Source organism: Lepidochelys olivacea (assembly GCF_965140295.1).
Source record: "Lepidochelys olivacea isolate rLepOli2 genome assembly, chromosome: 10".
NCBI lineage: Eukaryota > Metazoa > Chordata > Testudines > Cheloniidae > Lepidochelys > Lepidochelys olivacea.
In genome coordinates, this window is record NC_140420.1 from 51,290,701 (window position 1) to 51,312,608 (window position 21,908).

Below are 21,908 nucleotides of genomic sequence, written 5' to 3' on the forward strand. Positions count from 1 at the left end.
CCCATCTTGATTATCACTACAAAAGGTTTTTTTCTCTCCTGCTGGTAACAGCTCACCTTAAGTGATCACTCTCGTTATAGTGTGCATGGTAACACCCATTGTTTCATGTTCTCTGTGTATATAAAATCATCCTCCTGTATGTTCCACTGAATGCAGCCGATGAAGTGGGCTGTAGCCCACGAAAGCTTATGCTCAAATAAATTTGTTAGTCTCTAAGGTGCCACAAGTACTCCTGTTCTTTTTATTGATTTAGAATGTCCTGCTTGAGCAGATGATTCATCAAGCTAACTGCTTCCTGAAGCTTCCTGGGTCAGGATTGTTCTGGCCTTGCAGGATGTCAAGATGCTCTTAGGTTTTACGTGTCATCCAATCCATTCAAAGAGCATGGGTATTATGTTGGAAGTCACTAAGAGTTTAAGCATTCTGCAAATCATGCTTAATCTGTAGCAGGTATCAGCAATGATTGACACCATTTTATGATTCGGTGACTCCAGGAATAGAGACACTTTCCAGATTATGGCACTTCTACAGCAAGCTCTAATAGAGGACTCTCCACACAATTTTTAAATATTTGGTTTTGTAACGTATACCCATAAAATGTCTAATAGTGCTGGCTGCTTTAAAAAGAGTTTGACAGAGGACACTGGAATTGTTGTGCTATGACTGACTTCCGCCTATTTCCTTCTGCTCTTATATTGGTCTTGGGAACATTGCTTCATAGAGCTGCCTGCTAGCCATCTCTGGAAAGTGTCCCAAGTGAAGGGTGGAGGCACAAATCTACTGGAGTCATGTTTATTCAAAGTAATGTTAATTTGAATTTCCAGTCTTGTCTTTGAATAACCCTTCCTATTCTGTTGATATTTATACAGCAGATAGTGCAAAAAACAGTGCATACTAACTTGCTACATCAGACTGAAAATAAACATTGCCAGAGCACAGATTCACAATTATGTCTCAGGCAACACTAGACTTTGCAAGAGAGACAGCATAAAATATAAATAAATAATTGAAGACGAACTTTTCTGGGCTGTAAGGGACAACCTAGTAATAATAATTTGTACTTCTATTGTGCATCCATGCTTTGAACATATCAAAGCATTTTTGAGGTAGGCAAATAATATTATCTTCATTCTACAGCTATACCAAACCACAAAGAGGTTAAACCCAAGGTCATACAGTGAGTTAGTTGGCAGAACTGAAAGAGAACCTATGAGTCCAGACACGCTATAACAACTTGATATAATCATATTTTTTATTTTATTATAGCCTGTGGTAGATGTATCCTTGGGGATAGTATTGGTCATTATTCTCCTTGATTTTCCATTTTTCATTACAGTTGAAATTTTTGACATCAATCTTCATCTTGATTACTAATTTCAGTTTTTCTGGTGCCTTTTACTCAGTGATCTCAAAGCACATTACAAGCTTTAATTAATTAAATCTCAACATCTCTGAGGTGTAATGATTATTATCCTCAGTTTACAGATGGGGAAACTAAGGCACATAAAGGTTAAACAACTTGCTCAAGGTCATACAGTGTGTCTGTGACAGAGCTGGGAATAGAACTCAGATGTCCTTCCCCTATTCTAAAAACTAGACATACGAGCTCTCTTTCTTAGAGATTAGTATCATGTACTAGCTAGCTAAGGACATGAGACAGAGAGAGCGAGAGAGAGAGAGCGAAGGAAACAGTAAAAGGAGTGAGGATATTAATATAATAGGCACCACAGAAACTTGGTGGAATGATGATAAGCAATGGGACATGGTAATACCAGGATACAAAATCTATAGCAATGACAGAGTAGGTCATGCTGGTGGGGGAGTGACACTATATGTGAAAGAAAGCATAGAGTCAAATATAATAAAAATCTTAAATGAATCAAACAGTACTATTAAATCTCTCTGGATAGAAATTCTCGTGCTTGAATAATAAGACTACAGAAGTAGGAATATACTCCCACCACATGACCAGGATGGTGATGGCAATTGTGAAATGCTCTGGGAGATTGGAGAGGCTATAAAAATAAAAACTCAATAATAAAGGGGGATTTCAGCTATCCCCATATTGACTGGATACGTGTCACCTCAGAACGGGATGCAGAGATAAAGTTTCTTGACACCATAAATGACTGCTTCTTGGAGTAGCTAGTCCTGGAACCCACAAGGGGAGAGGCAATTCTTGATTTAGTCCTAAGTGGAGCACAGGATCTGGTCCAAGAGGTGAATATAGCTGAACCACTTGGTAATAACGACCATAATATAATTAAATTTAACATCCTTATGGAGAAGAGGGACACCAAAGAAGCCCACCATAGTAGAATTTAACTTCAGAAAGTGGAATTACACAAAAATGAGGAAGCTTGTTAAACAGAAATTAAAAGGTACAGTCCCAAAAATGAAACACCTGCAAGCTGCATGGAAACTTTTTAAAAGCTCCATAGTAGTGACTCAATTTAATTTGGGGTAAAAACATAGTAAGAGGACAAAAAAGTGCCACCATCGTTAAATAACAAAGCAAAAGAAGTGGTTAGAGACCAAAAGGCATCCTTTAAAAACTGGAAGTTAAATCCTACAGAGGAAAGTAGAAAGGTGTATAAACTCTGGCAAGTCAAGTGTAAAAGTATAATTAGGCAGGCCAAAAAAGAATTTGAAGAGCAACTAGCTAAAGACTCAAAAACTAATAGCAAATTTTTTTAAGTACATCAGAAACAGGAAGCCTGCCAAACAAGCCTGCCAAACAAAGCCTGGATGATCAAGGTGCTAAAGGAGCATTAAAGGAAGATTAGGCCATTGAGGAGAAGCTAAATGAATTATTTGCATTGGTCTTCACTTCAGAGGATATGAGGGAGATTCCCACACCTGAGCCATTCTTGTTAGGTGACAGATCTGAGGAACTGTCCTAGACTGAGGTGTCAGTAGAGGAGGCTTTGGAATAAATTGATAAATTAAACAGCAATAAGTCACCAAGACCAGATGGTATTCACTCAAGAGTTCTGAAGGAACTCAAGTATAAAGTTGCAGAACTACTAGCTGTGGTATGTAACTTATCATTTAAATTGGACTCTGTGCCACATAACTGGTGGATAGCTAATGTGATGCTAATTTTTAAAAAGGGCTCCAGAGGTGATCCTGGCAAATACAGGCCAGTAAACCTAATTTCAGAACCAGGCAAATTGGTTAAATCTATAGTAATGAACAGAATTATCAGACACACAGATAAACACAATTTGTTGAGGAAGAGTCAACCCGGTTTTTGTAAAGGGAAATCATGCCTCACCAATCTATTAGAATTCTTCAAGGGGGTCAACAAACATGTATAAAGGTGATCCAGTGGAAACAGTGTACTTGGAGTTTCAGAAAGCCTTTAACAAGGTCCCTTGCCAAAGGCTTTTAAGCAAAGTAAGCAGTTATGGGTTAAGAGGGAAGGTCCTCATACATCAGTAACAGGTTAAAAGGAAACAAAGGATAGGAATAAACGGTCAGTTTTCAGAATAGAGAGAGGTAAATAGTGTTGTCCCACATGGACCTGTACTGGGACCAGTGCTATTCAACATATTCATAAATGATCTGGAAAAAGGGGCAAACAAAGAAGTGGCAAAATTTGCAGAAATTACAAAATTACTCAAGATAGTTAAATCCAAAGCAGACTGCAAAGAGTTACAAAGGGATCTCACAAAACTGGGTGACTGGGCAACAAAATGGCAGATGGAATTCAATGCTGATAAATGCAAAGTAATGCACATTGGAAAACATAATCCCAACTCTACATACAAAATGATGGGGGCTAATTTAGCTACAACTAATCAGGAAAGAGATCTTGGAGTCATTGTGGATAGTTATTTGAAAACATCCACTCAGTGTGGTACAGCAGTCAAAAAATCTAACAGAATGTTAGAAAGGGATAGATGATAAAACAGAAAATATCATAATGCCACTATATAAATCCATGGTAATCCCACACCTTCAATACTGTGTGTCGTTTTCATAGAACCATAGGACTGGAAGGGACCTCGAGAGGTCATCTAGTCCAGTCCCCTGCACTCATGGCAGGACTAAGCTATCATTCTAGACCATTCCTGACAGGTGTTTGTCTAACCTGCTTTTAAAAATCTCCAATGATTTTTGGTCACTCCATCTCAAAAAAGATATATTAGAATTGAAAAAGGTACAAAGAAGGGCAGAAAAATAATTAAGGGTATGGAACAGCTTCTGTATGAGGAGAGATTAAAAAGACTGGGACTTTTCAGCTTGGAAAACAGACAGTTAAGAGGGGATATGATAGAGGTCTACAAAAGCTTGAATGATGTGGAGAAAGTGAATAAGGAAGTGTTATTACCCCTTAACATAATACAAGAGCCAGGGGGTCATCCAATGAAATTAAGAGGCAGCAGGTTTAAAACAAACAAAAGGAAATACTTCTTCACACAATATACAGTCAACCTGTGGAACTTATTGCCAGGGGATGTTGTGAAGGCCAAAAGTATAACGGGGTTAAAAAAAGAATTAGATAGGGTCATGGAGGATAGGTCCATCAATAGCTATTAGCCAAGATGGTCAGGGATGCAACCCCATTCTCTGGGTGCCCCTAGCCTCTGATTGCCAGAAGCGGGGAGTGGATGACAGGGAATGGATCACTCGATGGTTGCCTATTCTATTTATTCCCTTTGAAGCACCTTGCACTGTCCACTGTTGGAAGACAGGATACTGGGTTAGATGGACCACTGGTCTGACTCTGTATAGCTGTTCTTATGTTCTTAGGTAAATTGAAATGACACAGTTGTGTGGTGCTGCCTTATGATTAATGTGGGATAAGCTAGTTAAATATTTTGGCAGGGGTTACCAGCTGGTACTGTTCCACATAGTCTTACAAGCTTTTCTTCTTAGAACGAGAGCAAATTTCTAATCAAGAAATGCTGTATTGTTGTGTTGTGTTGTTATGCAGTGGTCCTTTGTCTGCTATCTGCCACAGCTTATTTCAGTTTTCATTCTGCTTTACTCTTTATTTGGAGCCAATACGTGAGACAGGGTAGCAAATGACTAACTTTTTAAGCAATGTTTAACACTTTTCAATCAGTGATTGCTGACTTCTCTTTGAGACCCCACATCCTCCTTCACTTCTTGTGAACTTGAAAAGTCTCATTAACTTAATTTCCTGTGCAGTCTGTCTTTATTCTCTACTTTTACCTTTATCTGTAATTTTTATAATTCTCTACAGCTAGGCTGTATCCTCTGGTCTGATTAAGCTGGGCTCAGCATGGAACCAAGGGAGCAAAGTCGGTTTTATGCTACCTTTGTGACTCCTCAATCCATATATCTCAGTTGTACCTTATTTCAAGAGGCATTGATCATTTTAGTTCCCAAGCTAGCTATGCTGCATACCTATCTGGTGTACCCTCACTTTTATTGCTGAAAGTTATTTACATCGGAACTAAAGAATCATGGAACTGAAGTTATAGCCTGTTTACACTAAAGGGATGAATCCTTCAACATTTTAAGTTTTTGCAAGAATAATTTTATGTGCCCCTCATTTTGGATCTTTGTCCCACATTTTTCCCTATCTTAAGGCATTTTGAAGGCTGGTTTGGTGGAGGCACAATTTAGAGCAGCTCCAGGACTCAGGACTGCTCTGAGTTGCTCCCAACTTCCCTAGCAGTAGAGTGCAGCTGCTCTCTGGCCACATCCTCTTTCCCCAGACTATGCCTTCCACTCTGACTCTGCCGCACCTGGGGAATCCCCTTTTGCTATGGAATACTCAGGATACCAACTATCCCAGCTTTATGGAGTCTTTATGCTGCTCTGGATCGCTTTTCCACCCATTTTTGGACATATCTGGCTGGGTACACAAATGTCGTTTCGGAAGCCATCATGTCCAGACTGTGAAATTGACTTCTTGTCAGCTTCAATTTTGGCATATGTGCAAGAGCTATGGAAGAACACAGTCACAGCTTAATCTTTTTCCTCCCTTTCCCCTGACCCATCAACTGCTAGATCTGTGACTTTCCCATGAAAAGGATAGGTCAGTTCTTTGGCAACCCCAAGTGAGATTTGATGTGAAAATAAAAAAATAGATTATTCAATGACAGCAGTTGGAGCACGGGAGTGGGAATATATCCTGCTGTCAGGAAACTGAAAGGCCCTGCTTACTTGTGCATGTGCTGGGCTGTTCCACCATCTGGCAGTTTTCCAGATGCCAAGATAGATCAGATAATAAATTCCTTTTTTTTTTCTAGTCCTGAAGCTTAATATTTTGTTATGAGGCAATATTGTAAAAAAAGCTCAAAGTTTCATAGCAAGTCATGCAAGCTAGCTTAAAGTTTGCTTTCTCCTTTGCTTCCTTGTAAAGCAATCAGACTGAAAAAGCATTAAAGCTCTGGCATGTGCAAAGAGCTTATTTTGTTTATTTTGTTTGTTTTGAAGTATTTATAACAAAAATTGCTGTAAGCATTTATAATAATTCATACCAAATAGCAACCTACTGTTTACTGGCCTATGCCAAACGTAACATAGTATTAAGAAGAGATCAGACTGACTTCCATTCTCTGAATCTTGTTTGATAGTATATAAAAAAGAAAATGAATATCAGATACTTCCTCTCAGAGTTGACTCCAATTCTAACTGACATGAAATAGCTTCTGATGAGGAGGCTGTGATGCTGGCAGGCTACCTGCCAGCCAGACTGCAGGCATTAGCTAAGACCTAACAAACTCACAGCTGGAAACCAGATCAGTTTGCCTGTATGTTAATTTTGCTCAAAATAGGTATTAACCTTATAAGAATGTATTTAGTATTTGGACTATAAGGTGGGTAGAAAGCTGGCTAGATTGTCGGGCTCAACGGGTAGTGATCAATGGCTCCATGTCTAGTTGGCAGCTGGTATCAAGTGGAGTGCCCCAAGGGTCAGTCCTGGGGCCGGTTTTGTTCAATATCTTCATAAATGATCTGGAGGATGGTGTGGATTGCACTCTCAGCAAATTTGCGGATGATACTAAACTGGGAGGAGTGGTAGATACGCTGGAGGGGAGGGATAGGATAGAGAAGGACCTAGACAAATTGGAGGATTGGGCCAAAAGAAATCTGATGAGGTTCAATAAGGATAAGTGCAGGGTCCTGCACTTAGGACGGAAGAACCCAATGCACAGCTACAGACTAGGGACCGAATGGCTAGGCAGCAGTTCTGCGGAAAAGGACCTAGGGGTGATAGTGGACGAGAAGCTGGATATGAGTCAGCAGTGTGCCCTTGTTGCCAAGAAGGCCAATGGCATTTTGGGATGTATAAGTAGGGGCATAGCGAGCAGATCGAGGGACGTGATCGTTCCCCTCTATTCGACATTGGTGAGGCCTCATCTGGAGTACTGTGTCCAGTTTTGGGCCCCACACTTCAAGAAGGATATGGATAAATTGGAGAGAGTCCAGCGAAGGGCAACAAAAATGATTAGGGTTCTGGAACACATGAGTTATGAGGAGAGGCTGAGGGAGCTGGGATTGTTTAGCCTGCAGAAGAGAAGAATGAGGGGGGATTTGATAGCTGCTTTCAACTACCTGAAAGGGGGTTCCAAAGAGGATGGCTCTAAACTGTTCTCAATGGTAGCAGATGACAGAACGAGGAGTAATGGTCTCAAGTTGCAGTGGGGGAGGTTTAGATTGGATATTAGGAAAAACTTTTTCACTAAGAGGGTGGTGAAACACTGGAATGCGTTACCTAGGGAGGTGGTAGAATCTCCTTCCTTAGAGGTTTTTAAGGTCAGGCTTGACAAAGCTCTGGCTGGGATGATTTAACTGGGAATTGGTCCTGCTTTGAGCAGGGGGTTGGACTAGATGACCTTCTGGGGTCCCTTCCAACCCTGATATTCTATGATTCTATGATTCTATGAAATGATTGTAAGTTGCTGCCTGTATTAATCTCACATGCAATGTGGGTATTCCATGCTATAAGAAAACATGTACGTTTTGCTTTATGTCTTTGAGAATGTTTGCTCTGAACTTGTGAATCCAGGCACAGGACTTGTTCCCTGCCTATCCCAAAGGACTATCAAAATCAGTTGGGCCATCAAGGAACATCACAATAAAAAAGATTGGTTAATGGCCCTATTGCATCAGGAAATACTATGTGCAAGGAAACTTGCCCTGTGTCTTAGAAGCTGAATGAAAAATAAAACAAAGTCACATGAACATTTTCCATCTTTTTGGCTGTTTGAACTCTGACAGGTTTAGAAACACCAAACTGAAGACAGAGATCCCCTGGGGCTGCCTCTTGGGTCCACCCTGAAAGAGACTTTGAATTGATAGATCACTAAAACTCTGGCACTCTTAGGATTTAGATAACTTATTTGTGTGTATATGTTTGGTTGCTTTAACCTGTAAAAAGAAAAGGAGTACTTGTGGCACCTTAGAGACTAACCAATTTATTTGAGCATAAAGCTTTTGTGAGCTACAGCTCACTTCATCAGATGCTGTAGCTCACGAAAGCTTATGCTCAAATAAATTGGTTAGTCTCTAAGGTGCCACAAGTACTCCTTTTCTTTTTGTGAATACAGACTAACACGGCTGTTACTCTTAACCTGTAAATAACTTCCTTATTTCTTTTTCCTAGTTAATAAACCTTTAGATAGTTTTTTATGGGATTGGCTACATATACTGTCTTTATTGTAAGATCTAGAGTACCAGTTGATCTGAGGTAAGTGACTGGTCTCTTGGAACTGGGAGAAACCTAAATGTGGTGTGATCTTTGGTGTAAGTGACCATTTATCACTAAGTTCCATTTGTCTCAATGGAAAAATAGTGGAAAGATAGACTGGGGCATCTAAGGGTAGTGTCTTTGACTCCATGGTAAGATTGGAACTGTGATCCAGAAGTTCACAGTTGTTACTGGCTTGGTAAAATCTAATTATAGAATACACCACCAATTTGGGGTGTCTGCCCTGTTTTCTGACACTCTGCCCTGAGGTAGGCACTCACAGCTGTGAGCCACTCCAGACTGCATGACAGAGGCATCGAGGTATGAGTATCCACAGACTATATTTCATTGATGACAGTATGTTCTAGTTCACTTAAATTATCATCCAAAGGACCATAATGGGCATCAGAGGATAAGTCAGGTCTCCCAGAATAACTGGACCTACGTCTACGCCATTAATGTCCACAGTAGTCCTCAGGGAAAAACAGTCCTTTTCCCATTAATTTAAATAGAACGGCGTTCTGAAAGATCCTAGCACTGTGGACCCTTCCAGCCTGCACTTATGTCTGTAAACCTACTGCGGTGGCCAACCAGGTCTTGAAGCACCAGGGTTAAATACCCCTTTCTTGTTTATAAATTCTGCATCCTGAGGGGAGGGGGCATGCTGGGGTGTGTGTGTCAAATTATAGGCACATAGGTTCTATCAGTTGCCCCATGCAAAGCCATCAATAATCTCTGGAGCACTACCCAGTTTATGACCTGGCTGGACAGCACCTTATCAGTGGCATAGGGCCTGCATGAGAGTGGCTCCAGCAGTTGATCTCCCCATGCAAAGTTGGCTGGCTACAGATCGGTAGCATTCTGGGGTGGCCAGTTTCCAGATGGCAATGGTGACCTGCTTCTCTATGGGTATGGCACACTGCATATTGGTACTACAGTGCTTGTAGCTGCAGCTTTGGGTCAGTTCTGCACAGATCACAGAAAAGGTAGTCCTTCCCACTCTGAAGTTCTCTCGCTACAGCTGGTTGTCCCAGGTCTGCAAAACGATCCTCTCCCACCAATCCATGCTGGTTTCCCAGGCCCTGAAACAGCGCTGAATGCCACATGGCAGATCCAGGAACCAGTGCTCTAATTCCAACGACTTGGCATTGTCCTCTTCTTCTTCATCCTGCTGCAATTGCCTCAAGGTGTTCTTCTGCAGCTGGAGGAGCTGCTGCGTCTGCCACAGAATAGTCTCCTGCTCCCACATCATCTGCTCAGTGGTGTGTTGGGCAAAGTCTGCTGCTGAAGTCATCTGGCTATGGCTGCTGTAATACAGCCCAACTAGCCTCTGCATATTTGTGCTTGTCACCATAGCAGTACGGAGCATTGTTGGGTCCATGCCAGAAGACAGCAATTCAAAAATGGTGTGAAATTGCCCAGAAAGGATGTATGGGGGGAAGACAGTGGAAACATGGGATTTAAAAAAAAACGTGAAATCACCTGGCTTCCCACAAATCACAGCAAAAACAATTCTAGGATGCATGTTGGTCAGCTGCAAAATAAAGGACCATGGGATACTCACCGAAAACTTTATGCCCTCGGTTCTCAGCAAACCACTGCCATGTATTCACACCATGTGAATTGAAAATGGAACAGATGTTCTGTGTGCGCACTATAGGTGTGACTTACGTTCTGCGAGTTACCTGACGCTTGTCAAAAAGCTTTGACTGAACCCTGTGTAGTTAAATCCAAAGTGTGTGTCCATCCCCCTCTAGTTTCATGTTCACGTACAGCCATCTGCTGCTACCAGTTACTGCATTAGCATATGTCGTAATGGACTGTGCTGTGGCTCTAAAGATCGCAACTCTGCTGATGAATCAGGTGGAGGGTGAATATGGTTCTACATTATGACTTTTTTTTTCCAATTTTTAAGTTTTCTAAAAAATTAGGAAATTATACTTTTAAAAAATATACCCTCTGTTAAAAGAACTTTAAGGTTGCAAAGTCAAGCATGCAGAAGTTTAGAAATGCCAGAATTAAAGTTGCCCATGCAACCTTAATTTGATCCTTCATGCATATGCATTATAATAGTAGTCTTTAATTACACGATCACACACTATTTTTTTCACTGATCTACTATCTCGATAATAACTTGCCTTTCAGAGCCTTTATGGACTACATTTGCTGATAGTGTGGTCAAGCTGAGAATAGATCACTCATGTTCACAAACTCCAATAACAGTTCATCAGATGTTCAAAGAGACTGTGGATAAATATGGGCCTCTCAATGCTATGGCCAGCAAAAAGAATGGAAAATGGGAAAAGATCACATTTGCAGAGTATTACAATCTTTCCTGGAAAGCAGCCAAAAGCTTTTTGAAGGTAAATGTTTAAAAAAACAACAATCCAAACCCATACTCGTTATGCAGGTTTTTTTATTACAGGTCATAGCATGAAAACATTCCTGTGGGTTTTCAGTCCTTATGAAGAGTAGCAGTCGCGTGTTCTGCATAACAGCCTTTATTGAAGTAAATCTCTAGTAACTGTACCATTCAAATATTAATGAGACCCCCTCAACCCGTAGTAGAGGATGAGTTTCATCCTGGAATGCCCCCTGGGATTTACCTTCCTTTTAAGGACCATATATTTGATGGCCCCAACAAGTTATGTCTCTTAAATCTCTGAATTGGCTAGCAATTTTCTTTTTTATGATTGACCAAGGCAATGAGAGGCAAATTAGTAAATATTTCTATTTAATATATTATTATTGTTATAGTTATATTTATTATACTATTTTAGTTGTATATCAGACAGATACTAATATTTCAATGGTAGCAGATGGCACTGATGCCTGTTCTTGCAAAGGTGTTGGCAGAAACAGTGGCAAAGTCAATAGGTGAGACTCTGCTTGTGAAAGCAGTTGCAATCAGGGAGACAAGAGTAAAAAGAAAAGGAGCAATACAGGAGTCTTGGCTGACTATTTTTTTAGAGTCTGTGATGCAGAGTGTTGGCATGGTCTTTAGATTATCTTTGGATGCTAAAATGTCAAGTATGTTAGTTAGTTTTCATTATGTTCTAGAAACTAGTGCATATTTTTCAGAAAGAGTTCAAAAGAAAATAATGCCAACAAAAGTTGGCATCTGTCACTATAGACAGTAACAGAGCAGCGCTACATGAACAACTAGGTTGTGCTCTGATCCCTTATGGCCACAGGAGGGAGGGCACACAGAGCCTTCTCCTCGTGTATGGCCCTAGGTAGGAAAAGGGCACAATCTCAGACCTGGTGCTCCTGAGAATGGGGACTTGCTCCTTGGGGATGCAAATTACATAGAGGGTCATAGAGAGGTCTGATTCATGGCCCACCTTGCACAAGCCAACAGAGTGGGCTGGGCATGCAGGGAGAACATCCTTAAGGGCAGCATGCATATTTCTCCCTGTTCCCTAGGGAACTTGAAGTATAATCCTTCACAGAGATGCCCCAGGGCCATACAGCTCTGCAACACTCCTCATTCGGGGCTATGTACTAAGTCCACAATCTGGCCGTAAGTATAATTAAACAAATCTAACCTGGCAAGGTGAAAAGGATTTAGTAAAGATTCTGAGTACGGGATAAGTCTAATATTTGTTGAACTTCAGTTCATGGTGCAAAGCCCTTCTGTTTTTCAGACCTTCTTGGAGGGACTGGGCTGGACTGGGAAGTTGGGTGTGAAGGATGGGAGAGTCTTATGTTTGCATGAACTTAGGGAGTGTTAATTGCAGACAGTGATTCCATTTTTATTGTATATATGGTCTATTAATACATTTTGCACTTATGCCTAGAGCTATGGATGGGTACATTTTTAAATGCATAAATAATAAAGAAGCCAAATCTATTTTTTTGTGTGTTGACTATATCTTTCTCTCTAATATGCCTGCATTACATATCCCAGTGTTTGCTCTTTTGTTTTAAGCTTGGTCTTGAACGATTCCACAGCGTAGCAATACTTGGATTTAACTCTCCAGAATGGTTCGTGTCAGCTGTTGGAGCTATTTTTGCTGGGTAAGTTTTGGATCGGTGCTAGGCCTAGGAATGAATGTTTTCCAGTGTAGCATTTGCTTCTGTAGAGTCTGACCATCCCCTCCTGTAGAAAGGGAGAGAAGAGAAACCACATTTCATTCTCCTTGTGCACTCCAAATAAACCACCTCTTTTCTCTTATAGCCCCTAAACATGTTGGAGCTATTGTGGCTCACAGTGCCTCTAGGGTTGAGTTAAAGACCCCGTAAACTATGACCAGTAGTATTGTTTCATTTGAAAAGATTACCTTCTCATAAGTATGTTCAGTCACATGGTGGGGACCTGTTACTTTCCCTGTATCTAAAATAAAGCAATCCAAAACCTCACAAAATGAGCCTCTTTGCTAAAGCCCCAACTGCAGTAGACACAGAAGATACTGTACTGTCTCTTATCTCTGTTCCTTGAGCGATATGGACCAAAGCCTACCAATTTCCTGTCAGTGCGTCTGAGCCTGCCCATGAACTGATCCCTGGCCTGGTTCCAGTGCAGAATATGACATTGATGAAGTGACAAGCAAAGTATTAACCAGCCAAATTCTGTCTGTCACAGTGTCTGTCTGTCTAATTCCAATAATCAATTTCTCGGTTTGGTCTCTCTGAGGGTGCATTTACGCCAGCAAAATTCAAACTGGTAATTCACCATCAGTGCAGCTCCATCAGTGGCAGAAATACTGGAGGATGTTCTGTAAAGAGGACTTAGGCATTTTTCCATTGCATGGTCTAAGGCTACTCTAGGCAACATGTAGGGTAAAAGTGCTGAGTCCTACGCTACAGCCTCCACTATTATTGCTTCAATTATGAATTTCTCTAGCTTAGACAAGGCCTTGGGTGCTTCAGATATTCACACTACCACATAATGTTGCTGTTTTTCAGACTCTTTTCTTGTGTCTGTTACTGTTAGCTGTGCAGAATACCTGGGGCATGCCTGACAGCCACATCTATGCTGCACACTGTGTGTACCCTTCCCTTATGCACTCCACTGGGTTTCATCCAATCTCAAATTCTTCTTCCCTTTTGAACAACTGTAGCAAAGGTGCCGACTCCAGGGGTGCTCCAGGACTGAAGCACCCACAGAAAAAAAAATTGTGGATGCTCAGCATGCACCGGCAGCCCGGCATATCAGTTACTTCCCCTCTCCCCCCAGCCCTCCTGCCAGCTGGCGGGCCCGGCCGATCAGCTCCTCTCCCTCCCCCAAGCCCTCCTGTCTCCTAGTGGGTCCCGCTAAGCAGCTCCTCCCCCTGCATCCCCCAGCCTCCTGCCCACTGGTGGCCCCGCCAATCAGCTCTTTCCCGTCCCCCTCCAGCACCTCCCGCCCACCACAATCAACTGTTCAATGGTGTGCAGGAGGTGCTGGGGGGAGGAGCAGGGGCGAAGTAGGGGCGGGAAGAGGCGGGGCGGGGGTGAGAGTTTTTTGGGGAAGGGTGGAGTGGGGGCAACGCCTGGGGCAAAACGGGGGTCAAGCATCTCCGGAAACTGGGGAAGTCGGCGTGTCTGAACTGTAGTATCAAGGGAAAAGTGTATCGTACTCAGTGTTTTCCTGCTTAGCCCTCAAATTCACGTTTTTTTTTAACAGAGGAATTGTCACAGGCATCTATACAACCAACTCTCCTGAGGCCTGCCACTACATTGCTTATGACTGCAAAGCCAATATCATTGTGGTGGAAAATCAAAAACAATTGGACAAGATAATGCAGGTATGGGGGTTGCTTTTATAACTTCTGAGATGTAATTCCACTGCTCATGATGCTGTGAAAGCCCAAATATCAGATATTTTAGCTGTAAAATGGTATTTTGGAACGTCTCACAAAACTAGAGACAGAACTAATATTTCTTTGTCCTGAAATCACAGGCCTCTGAGATACTTGAGATATTTGAGCTAAAGGATAATCTCCATAGCTATTAAAAAAATACAGTGCCTGTAACACACAACTGAGCAGTTCTCATTCTATCCAGTACATAGCACAGTAGCCAGTTTATTAGTGTTGTCTGACAAGCCATTTTCTGATGATGAGCATCATATCTTAATTCTGAGTGGGATATCACAGTCTGCTTCAATGCAAGTGATTAGGATGGCAAAAATTCATTGCAATAACGATTTCACTATAGGATTAACTAGTGTAATAATGCTGAGTTCTGATTAACATGGTGACCTTTTATGGGCTGACGCATTTCATGTTATTTGGATCTGGATTTCAGGAATCACAGTGGTGACTTCTTACAGAGCAGTTACTATTTCCCAGCACGACTTAACTATCATTGGAGGTTTACCTCACTGTAATTGGAATTACAACCTGCACATTGCAGAGCAATGAAACAGAACAGGGCTTTCATTCAATCCCAGTGAATTTACTCCATTTAGACTGAGCCAGCTTCAGTTTCCATTGAATTCGGTGGTATACCCAGTTGGTCTCCAATGAGCAAATGAAATAATGGTTAAAGAGGGGCTATCATACCAGAGGAAACTTTTAAGTGCATCCATTTTATAACAGACATCCAGCTAAGTATTAAAGATATTGATGTTTAGAGACTGAATCTTCCCTCTCCAGAACATCATCTCTTCCTGCTATTAATGTTAACTATTGAGGCAGGTATGAACTGCAGTCCAATATCATGGTGACTAACATGATATAAACACATGGACAGAGTGGGAAGCTCTTTATTTAAAAGGAATGTGTCACAATTTTGGCAAAACTTATTGGATGCTACAAATGGGACCATGCTGCTTCTCCATATGGGGCCTGATCCAGTGCCCCAGGAAGACAATGTGATCTTTCCACTGACTTCAGCAGTCTTTGGATTGAGCCCAAGTGAACACATTAGGTCAGGTGTTTCTTTCAGTGGTATGTTCGAGAAGGCTCTCGGGGATGGAGGAGGAGAGGTGTCCTTGAAGTCCTTGCTGAAAATGAAAAAGTGTGTTGATTGCTCTGCCTCTGATGGAGTTTGCCCCTTCTCTGGATACTCCAATAAAGTCCCTCTGGCCAGAGATAACATATTCCTCGGGCTTGTCAAACATACTTCTGAGGAGTCTTTTTTTTTATTATTATTTTGGAACGCAGCAGATTGCACCAACTACTAGGTATATTTTGTACATTTCGGGAGATAAGATACTCCTAAACAGGGCGTACATCCAGACAGACACTCTAGTTTGAATACCATTTACACTAGTTGAATACCATGCTATACTGTCAAAAGCAAGTGAGAAAGGTATCTGAATCCTGATGCTTGTTTCTTTTTGTCTATACACGTTTTTATCTAGAAAGTTAAAAGGAAGCCTGTGGCCAACCCTGTTTTATCCAGCTGAACATTTTCTGTGGTGCTTTTCCAGGAGAAATCTGCCTCAAACATAATACAGATGTCTTGTTTTTAAGCCTGTGGGTTTATCATGCTAGTAATACATGGTTAGTTTGGAGGCCTAACCATTGCTATCCACACAGGTACAGTTTCACCAGTTCAGCTATCCATGGTTCAGGTCAATAATGTAGGTGCGACTTTGGCTGTTAGTGCACCATGATGCAATTAAATGCTTCTGGCAAGGATAGGCAAAACTACAACAGGGGAAGTGAAAGCAGCAGCACTGGTATCTAGTGGTGAAACTAACCTAACATTTTTACAGGCTAAACACCAGCTAAGTGTTCAGATACAATAGCACTCTTTCAATGTTTTCTATTTCTTTGAAATTGCCAAATTGCTTTTATTTTTTTAAATTATATATGTTTATATATAAAATGTTTAAAATGAGGCAGAACATTATAAAAAACTTAACCAAGGCTTGGCTACTTTAGAGACCATCTCTGTCTTCATGTGATAACCACAGCAGCTGTAATCCTCTCACATCCCACCCTAAAAGCATTACTCTCACTGGTTTAAATGCAAAGAGGCTGGTGGCAGGTCATTTTAAATTAAGGTCCTCAACTCAGGAGGAACCTTAGTTGGAGCACCTTGGTCCAACATAGCATGGGTATAGTCTCCTCCAGAGCATGCTGCAAGGCCTGTGTGTTTCCCCAGGGGTGTTGGGATGAACTGGGTCTGAGTAGCTTTAGAGAAGAGTACTGTATTATTTATGGTGGGTTTGAGGGTTTTTGTGGATATCAATCTAATTCAATTTTTGGAATCTTTTGATAGACATTTTTAATTAAATCAGAAACAAGTGAATAATAAATTATATGCTGTTTTTTTTTAAAACCCCAACAGATCTGGAGTCGTCTACCATACTTAAAAGCAGTTGTGCTATACAATGACTCTTTATCAGAGAGACATCCCAATTTATATACGGTATGTGAATTTTAGAGTGGTGTAACAATTCATTCATTTGATGTATTTCACCTTCTTTTCTGTCTGTGGAATGTCTGCCAGAGGATAACAATGTTTTCAAATATGTTTGCTCTTCAAAATACTTCAGTGTAATTTTTCATTAATTTAATTTACTCTTCCGTTTGTTTGATAGTTGATATTCAAAATTAGAGCTACATTGGTTGGCTGGCTTGGTCATGTGTTATGTTTCAGTTACTAGATTGGATTAACATAATATTTACCAGACTTCTGGTGAGACTATACTCGCAGAACTTTTGTTGTTGTTGTTGTTGTTTTGTTAATACATTGTCTGCCCAGCTCTAGTGAATTGTGGTAAATTATGCTGGATCTGGGAACTAGAAAATGCTTGTGCTCTCACAATCCATTGTCAATATTTTGTTGTCCATGGAACCTCCTATTCTGCTAATCTTTGTATTTGTAGCAAATATTTCTATCCATAAGCAACTGTTGAATACAAGCAACTATTACATATGCAAAGAATAAAACACTAGTTCTAGTGTATTCAGGGTCTTCTTTAGCTCATGCAGTCCTTAGACAGCAAGATTAGGGACAAGATTAAGGATCAGACTCATTGTCAACTATAGGCCCAAAATTTAGGTTTAAAAAATAGGGTTTTACAAAACCTAACATGTGTAGAAGAATTTTCATTATTTATTTTTTAAATGTCACTGAAGACAATTTTCTAATGTGAACATTGAAATCAGCATTCTGCTTGGAACTGACTGTGAATTAACAGTGTAAATCCCCTGCTTAGTTTCATTGCCCATGCTGAAAGAATTGCAAAAAGACTACACAGCATTTAGTAGAGAGTGAATAGTAAGCAAATCTCTTAAGGCTTCAGATATCAAAACTGAAAGTATTTTACTGGTAACAGAAGTGAGGAGAAAATGTTTAACATATTTTGTGCCAACATTGTTCCTTCTCTCTGTATTGCTTTTCATATTATAAAACACTTAACTATACAAAGACACATAGATATCAAGAGTGTGCTATACAAAATGCAGAGCAATAATAAGAAAAATTAATTTGCTGTGTAAAGAAGAGCTTATTTAATCATATACATTTGTTATTAAATAACAGTAAACAGTAGAGATGAACTCACACTGAGTTCCAAGTGTCTGAGAACTTTGAAAGAGATAAATGACCTGAAGTTTATATTTTCTAATAGTGGAGGACAAAATGTAACTGAAAATGCTACTGATGTAGTGACAGATCTGCCACCTTTTTTCAGTGAGAGAGCATAATTGTTACATCAGTTGTGATGATAAGAATTGGCAGTTGCCATATTTGTATTCCATACAGAGACACTCAGAGATCGAATCACCAATGGTAGAGATAGTTGTGTATTAGTTTTGATAAAAACCCAGTCACATAAAACACAGGCTATTGATAGGAGAAGGTTTGTGTGTAACAGATTGATAGTTGAGATAATTGTACAGTAATGAGCAGTTGCTGCAGCTACGACAGACTCCTAGTCCTCTGGACAGTGTATTTCCATAAATCTGTGTGACTTTACCCTTCAGTCTCTGTGGAATGGAAACACTATCCTAGTGCAGGTGCTGTTCAAGTAAACAAAGCCTAGGCAACAGGCGCACAGAGATTAATGCCTTGTGGTGTGAAAGAGAGTAAGGTCAAGAATACAAGGCATGAAGAGTCAAGTCATATAGGAACAAATCCGGACCCCACACCATTGCCAGTTGCTGTGGCATTGATGCAATCCACTATGTGGGGAGAAGCAGGATGTGAGGAAACCATGAAGGTGTCCACACCCTCTATATGCCGTGAAACTGTTGTCTGTGGTGGGCTCCTGCATGCTTTTACAGGTGGGAGTTTGGAGGAGGGATGGGGCATGAGTGGTGTGTCAGTGACTAAAAAGGAATCCCAAGACAGACTCTCCCATGGAGGGGCAGCTCCCCTGCCATGAAGAATACTACAGGTTAAATGCTGAGGTACTGATCACAGAGTGCATCCTGAGGGGAAGGATCCATCCTTCTCAACTATGTAAATTCTCCCTTGCCACTGCCACCCTAAAGCCCAGTTGCTGATTACAAGCTTGGTGCAGTGTCCAAGTTTTGCCCGTAAGTCAGTAGTGGGGAGATTCCTTGCCAGGTATAGAACTGGGGTGCTTCCCTCAGTCACTGCTCATATACAGCTGTGTAAACATTATATGAATAATCCAGTCTTTCAGTGGGAAAATAACCCTTTTTGGTTTTCTTTCCCACATGCTGTGACTACCCCACTCCGTCACCTATTAACATTGAAATAATGGGATCTTAATGTGTATATGTTACATTCAGACCCATATAAATGCATTGTGCCGACACATATCTGATAGTAATCAATAGAACATATTGGCCCAGATTCTCCATTCTGCTAAGGCAATTTTGTGTTGCACAAAGGGACCATATGCTTGCAGCATAAATTAGAGTAGAACCGCTCATGCTCTGCCTTGTTCAGGGACTGGATGGCCCTGAATCAGAGAGCTTCAGCCAGCTTCCTGCATCTGCTCATCTTCCCTAGATAGTGGAGAACTAAGGCCATTGTTCACACATTTAAATAATAAGAATACTTGGCTTTTACATAGAGCCTTTCATTCTAGCATCTCAAAGTTCTTTGCATATAGACTAGACAAGAAATAATCTATTGGAAATCCAACAAAATTGGACAGTTTACTTAGTATTTTAACTATAAGCTGTGATACAATTTACTTTAAATATGAATCAAAACCATTTCTAACGTGAGCTCTGAATCACATTTTCAGCCCATGTGACTAGAAAAGTGAAAAGGAATGTTATTCCCTAAGTAGTCACCTAAAGAATTAATAAAACTTCACTGCCTTTGCACACTCCACTTTTAATAGCTGTATGTTGGGGTGCTGATGCAAAACTTTTGGGATAACTTGTGGAGAAGGGACTGTGTGACATACAGATCAAAACTGTGGTCCTATATTGGGCTTAGACCCCTCAGACAGGCGAAATTCCAATTTACCTGAATGGGAGTATTGCCTAAGAAAGGTCAGAAGAACCAGGCCCATCTTAATTTTTCTGTCCTTTTTCCAGACTCTTAAAATATTGCAATTTCCACGCTTTCTATTAGCTGACTCCTTGAATTGTTTTTTCCCCATTTCATTTTGTAGATGGAAGAATTTATGGAGTTGGGAAATGAGATACCAGATGCTACACTCAATGACATTATTAGCTCTCAAAAGCCAAATCAATGTTGTGTGCTAGTGTACACTTCTGGAACAACTGGGAAGCCAAAAGGAGCCATGTTGAGTCATGACAATGTATGTACTCTAGACACAGCTTTATGATAAAGCTTTTCAAAGCATGAGGGTGTTTATTTCTGTGCTTTAGAACAAAATGGGATCATGGTGGAGTCTCCAAGCACTGTGGCACTCTGTTTTAAGGACGGAATAGCAAAAGAAATTATATCCAAACTATATATTTCTGAGAAACTACAAGCTCTTCTCATAGCTGAGTTTATAAATGACTTTCTCTGGTTCATGCAGTTGATTGTGTGATAAAACACTGTTAGCACAAATATCTTCAAATGACCTCTCAAGATCATCTTCAAAAGAATCATACACCTTAGGCAGCCAATGTCACAGCAGCCTGATATTAGAAGTTTTTGCAAGGTTTTATTAAACTTGGCCCTTTATCTGTAACATTATTACCTTTCCAAGTTACATTCATTTTAGTTCCTCCTAATTTAGTAAAGAATAGGAAAAGTTTTGTATATTCTACAGCCCTCTTATTCACAAAATCCGTGTCTATGTTGCTGCAAACAGCCAACTCTATAGTGCCAAAGAGAGTCAAAAAGCCAAGCGGAAAAGAGACTTTACACAAAAGTCTGCTTACCACGGGCTAGAATGAGGTTGGCTCTTACATGGCTATGCAGTGCGGGAAAGGATTAAGGAACTTGCGTGAACACTCGTGTAGCCCATAAAAGAGCTGGCTGGAATTGCACCTTCTGCTCTTGATGGAGCACAGGGTCTGATAATGAAAGCAATTCACCCTAAAGTAGGGAGTAGGCAGAGCAATATCTGGAAGTAGGATATGCTGGACATGATGGACCAAAGGTCTGATCTGGCATGGCAAATCCTGTGTTCTTCTGTCTCAAAGGAATCTGGTACAGATTTTATTTTGCTGTCAAACTATTTCTGGCTACTGTGCACAAGCAGGCTATTTTTATGCTGATCAACACAGTGGAAAACATCCTTTGCCTGTAACTGTACTGCTGCCTTCTTTAGTCAAAAGAAGTTTTCCTCTGCCCTTATTCTAAACCTGTGCTGGGTCAGGCTTTCATCCCTTTCATCCCCACCCTGATCTGACGTGTGAACATAACTGCGTGTTGAGGGATTTTTGGATGCTAAGCTGATAATGCAGCTACATATTTAGAAAACATCTTGTCAAGCCTCTTTGTACTCTTTTTCCACAAGCGCTTGCCCAATATTGCCTTCTGCACCTAGGGCAGCCTCCCTGAACCTATACACCATGGCTAGTATTCCTAATGATAAATACCACTGGTGATCCTGAATGAATTTGTGTAAGCAAATTACCCCTTCTGTCATGCGAACTCAGTGTTCTATAGTATTTATTGCTGTTTTGTTTCAAATGACATCCTAGAAATGCTGTGCTGATGAAAGGTGACAGACTAACCTTCCTGGACACGGGAGTCCTCTTTACCCAGAGCAGGGCAACACACAGGCACCAACTTTTCAAAATGCTGGGGGGTGCTGGACCCTCAGCTCTGCCCCAAGCCCCATCCCTACTCCATCCCTTCCTTCAAGGCCCCACCCCATCCCGCCTCTTCCCGCCCCTGCTCCACCCCACCTCTTCCCACCCCCACCTCTTCGCACCTAGTTCTGCCCCCTCCCTGAGCGCGC

At 41.0% G+C, this 21,908-nt stretch overlaps 1 protein-coding gene across 4 annotated transcripts in view; it reads left to right on the forward strand.

Moving 5' to 3' along the window:
* Positions 1 to 21,908, forward strand: part of ACSBG1 (acyl-CoA synthetase bubblegum family member 1) — a 66,936-nt gene that overhangs the window by 23,202 nt on the left and 21,826 nt on the right. For 3 of the 4 annotated variants that reach the window (XM_084641335.1, XM_084641332.1, XM_084641333.1), the window contains exons 3-7: positions 10,820 to 11,037; positions 12,606 to 12,694; positions 14,283 to 14,403; positions 16,901 to 16,981; positions 20,157 to 20,306. In XM_084641335.1, the coding sequence (XP_084497461.1) occupies positions 10,820 to 11,037; positions 12,606 to 12,694; positions 14,283 to 14,403; positions 16,901 to 16,981; positions 20,157 to 20,306 (659 nt within the window). The remainder of the gene's footprint in view (positions 1 to 10,819; positions 11,038 to 12,605; positions 12,695 to 14,282; positions 14,404 to 16,900; positions 16,982 to 20,156; positions 20,307 to 21,908) is intronic. The other variant, XM_084641334.1, reaches the window with a different exon arrangement.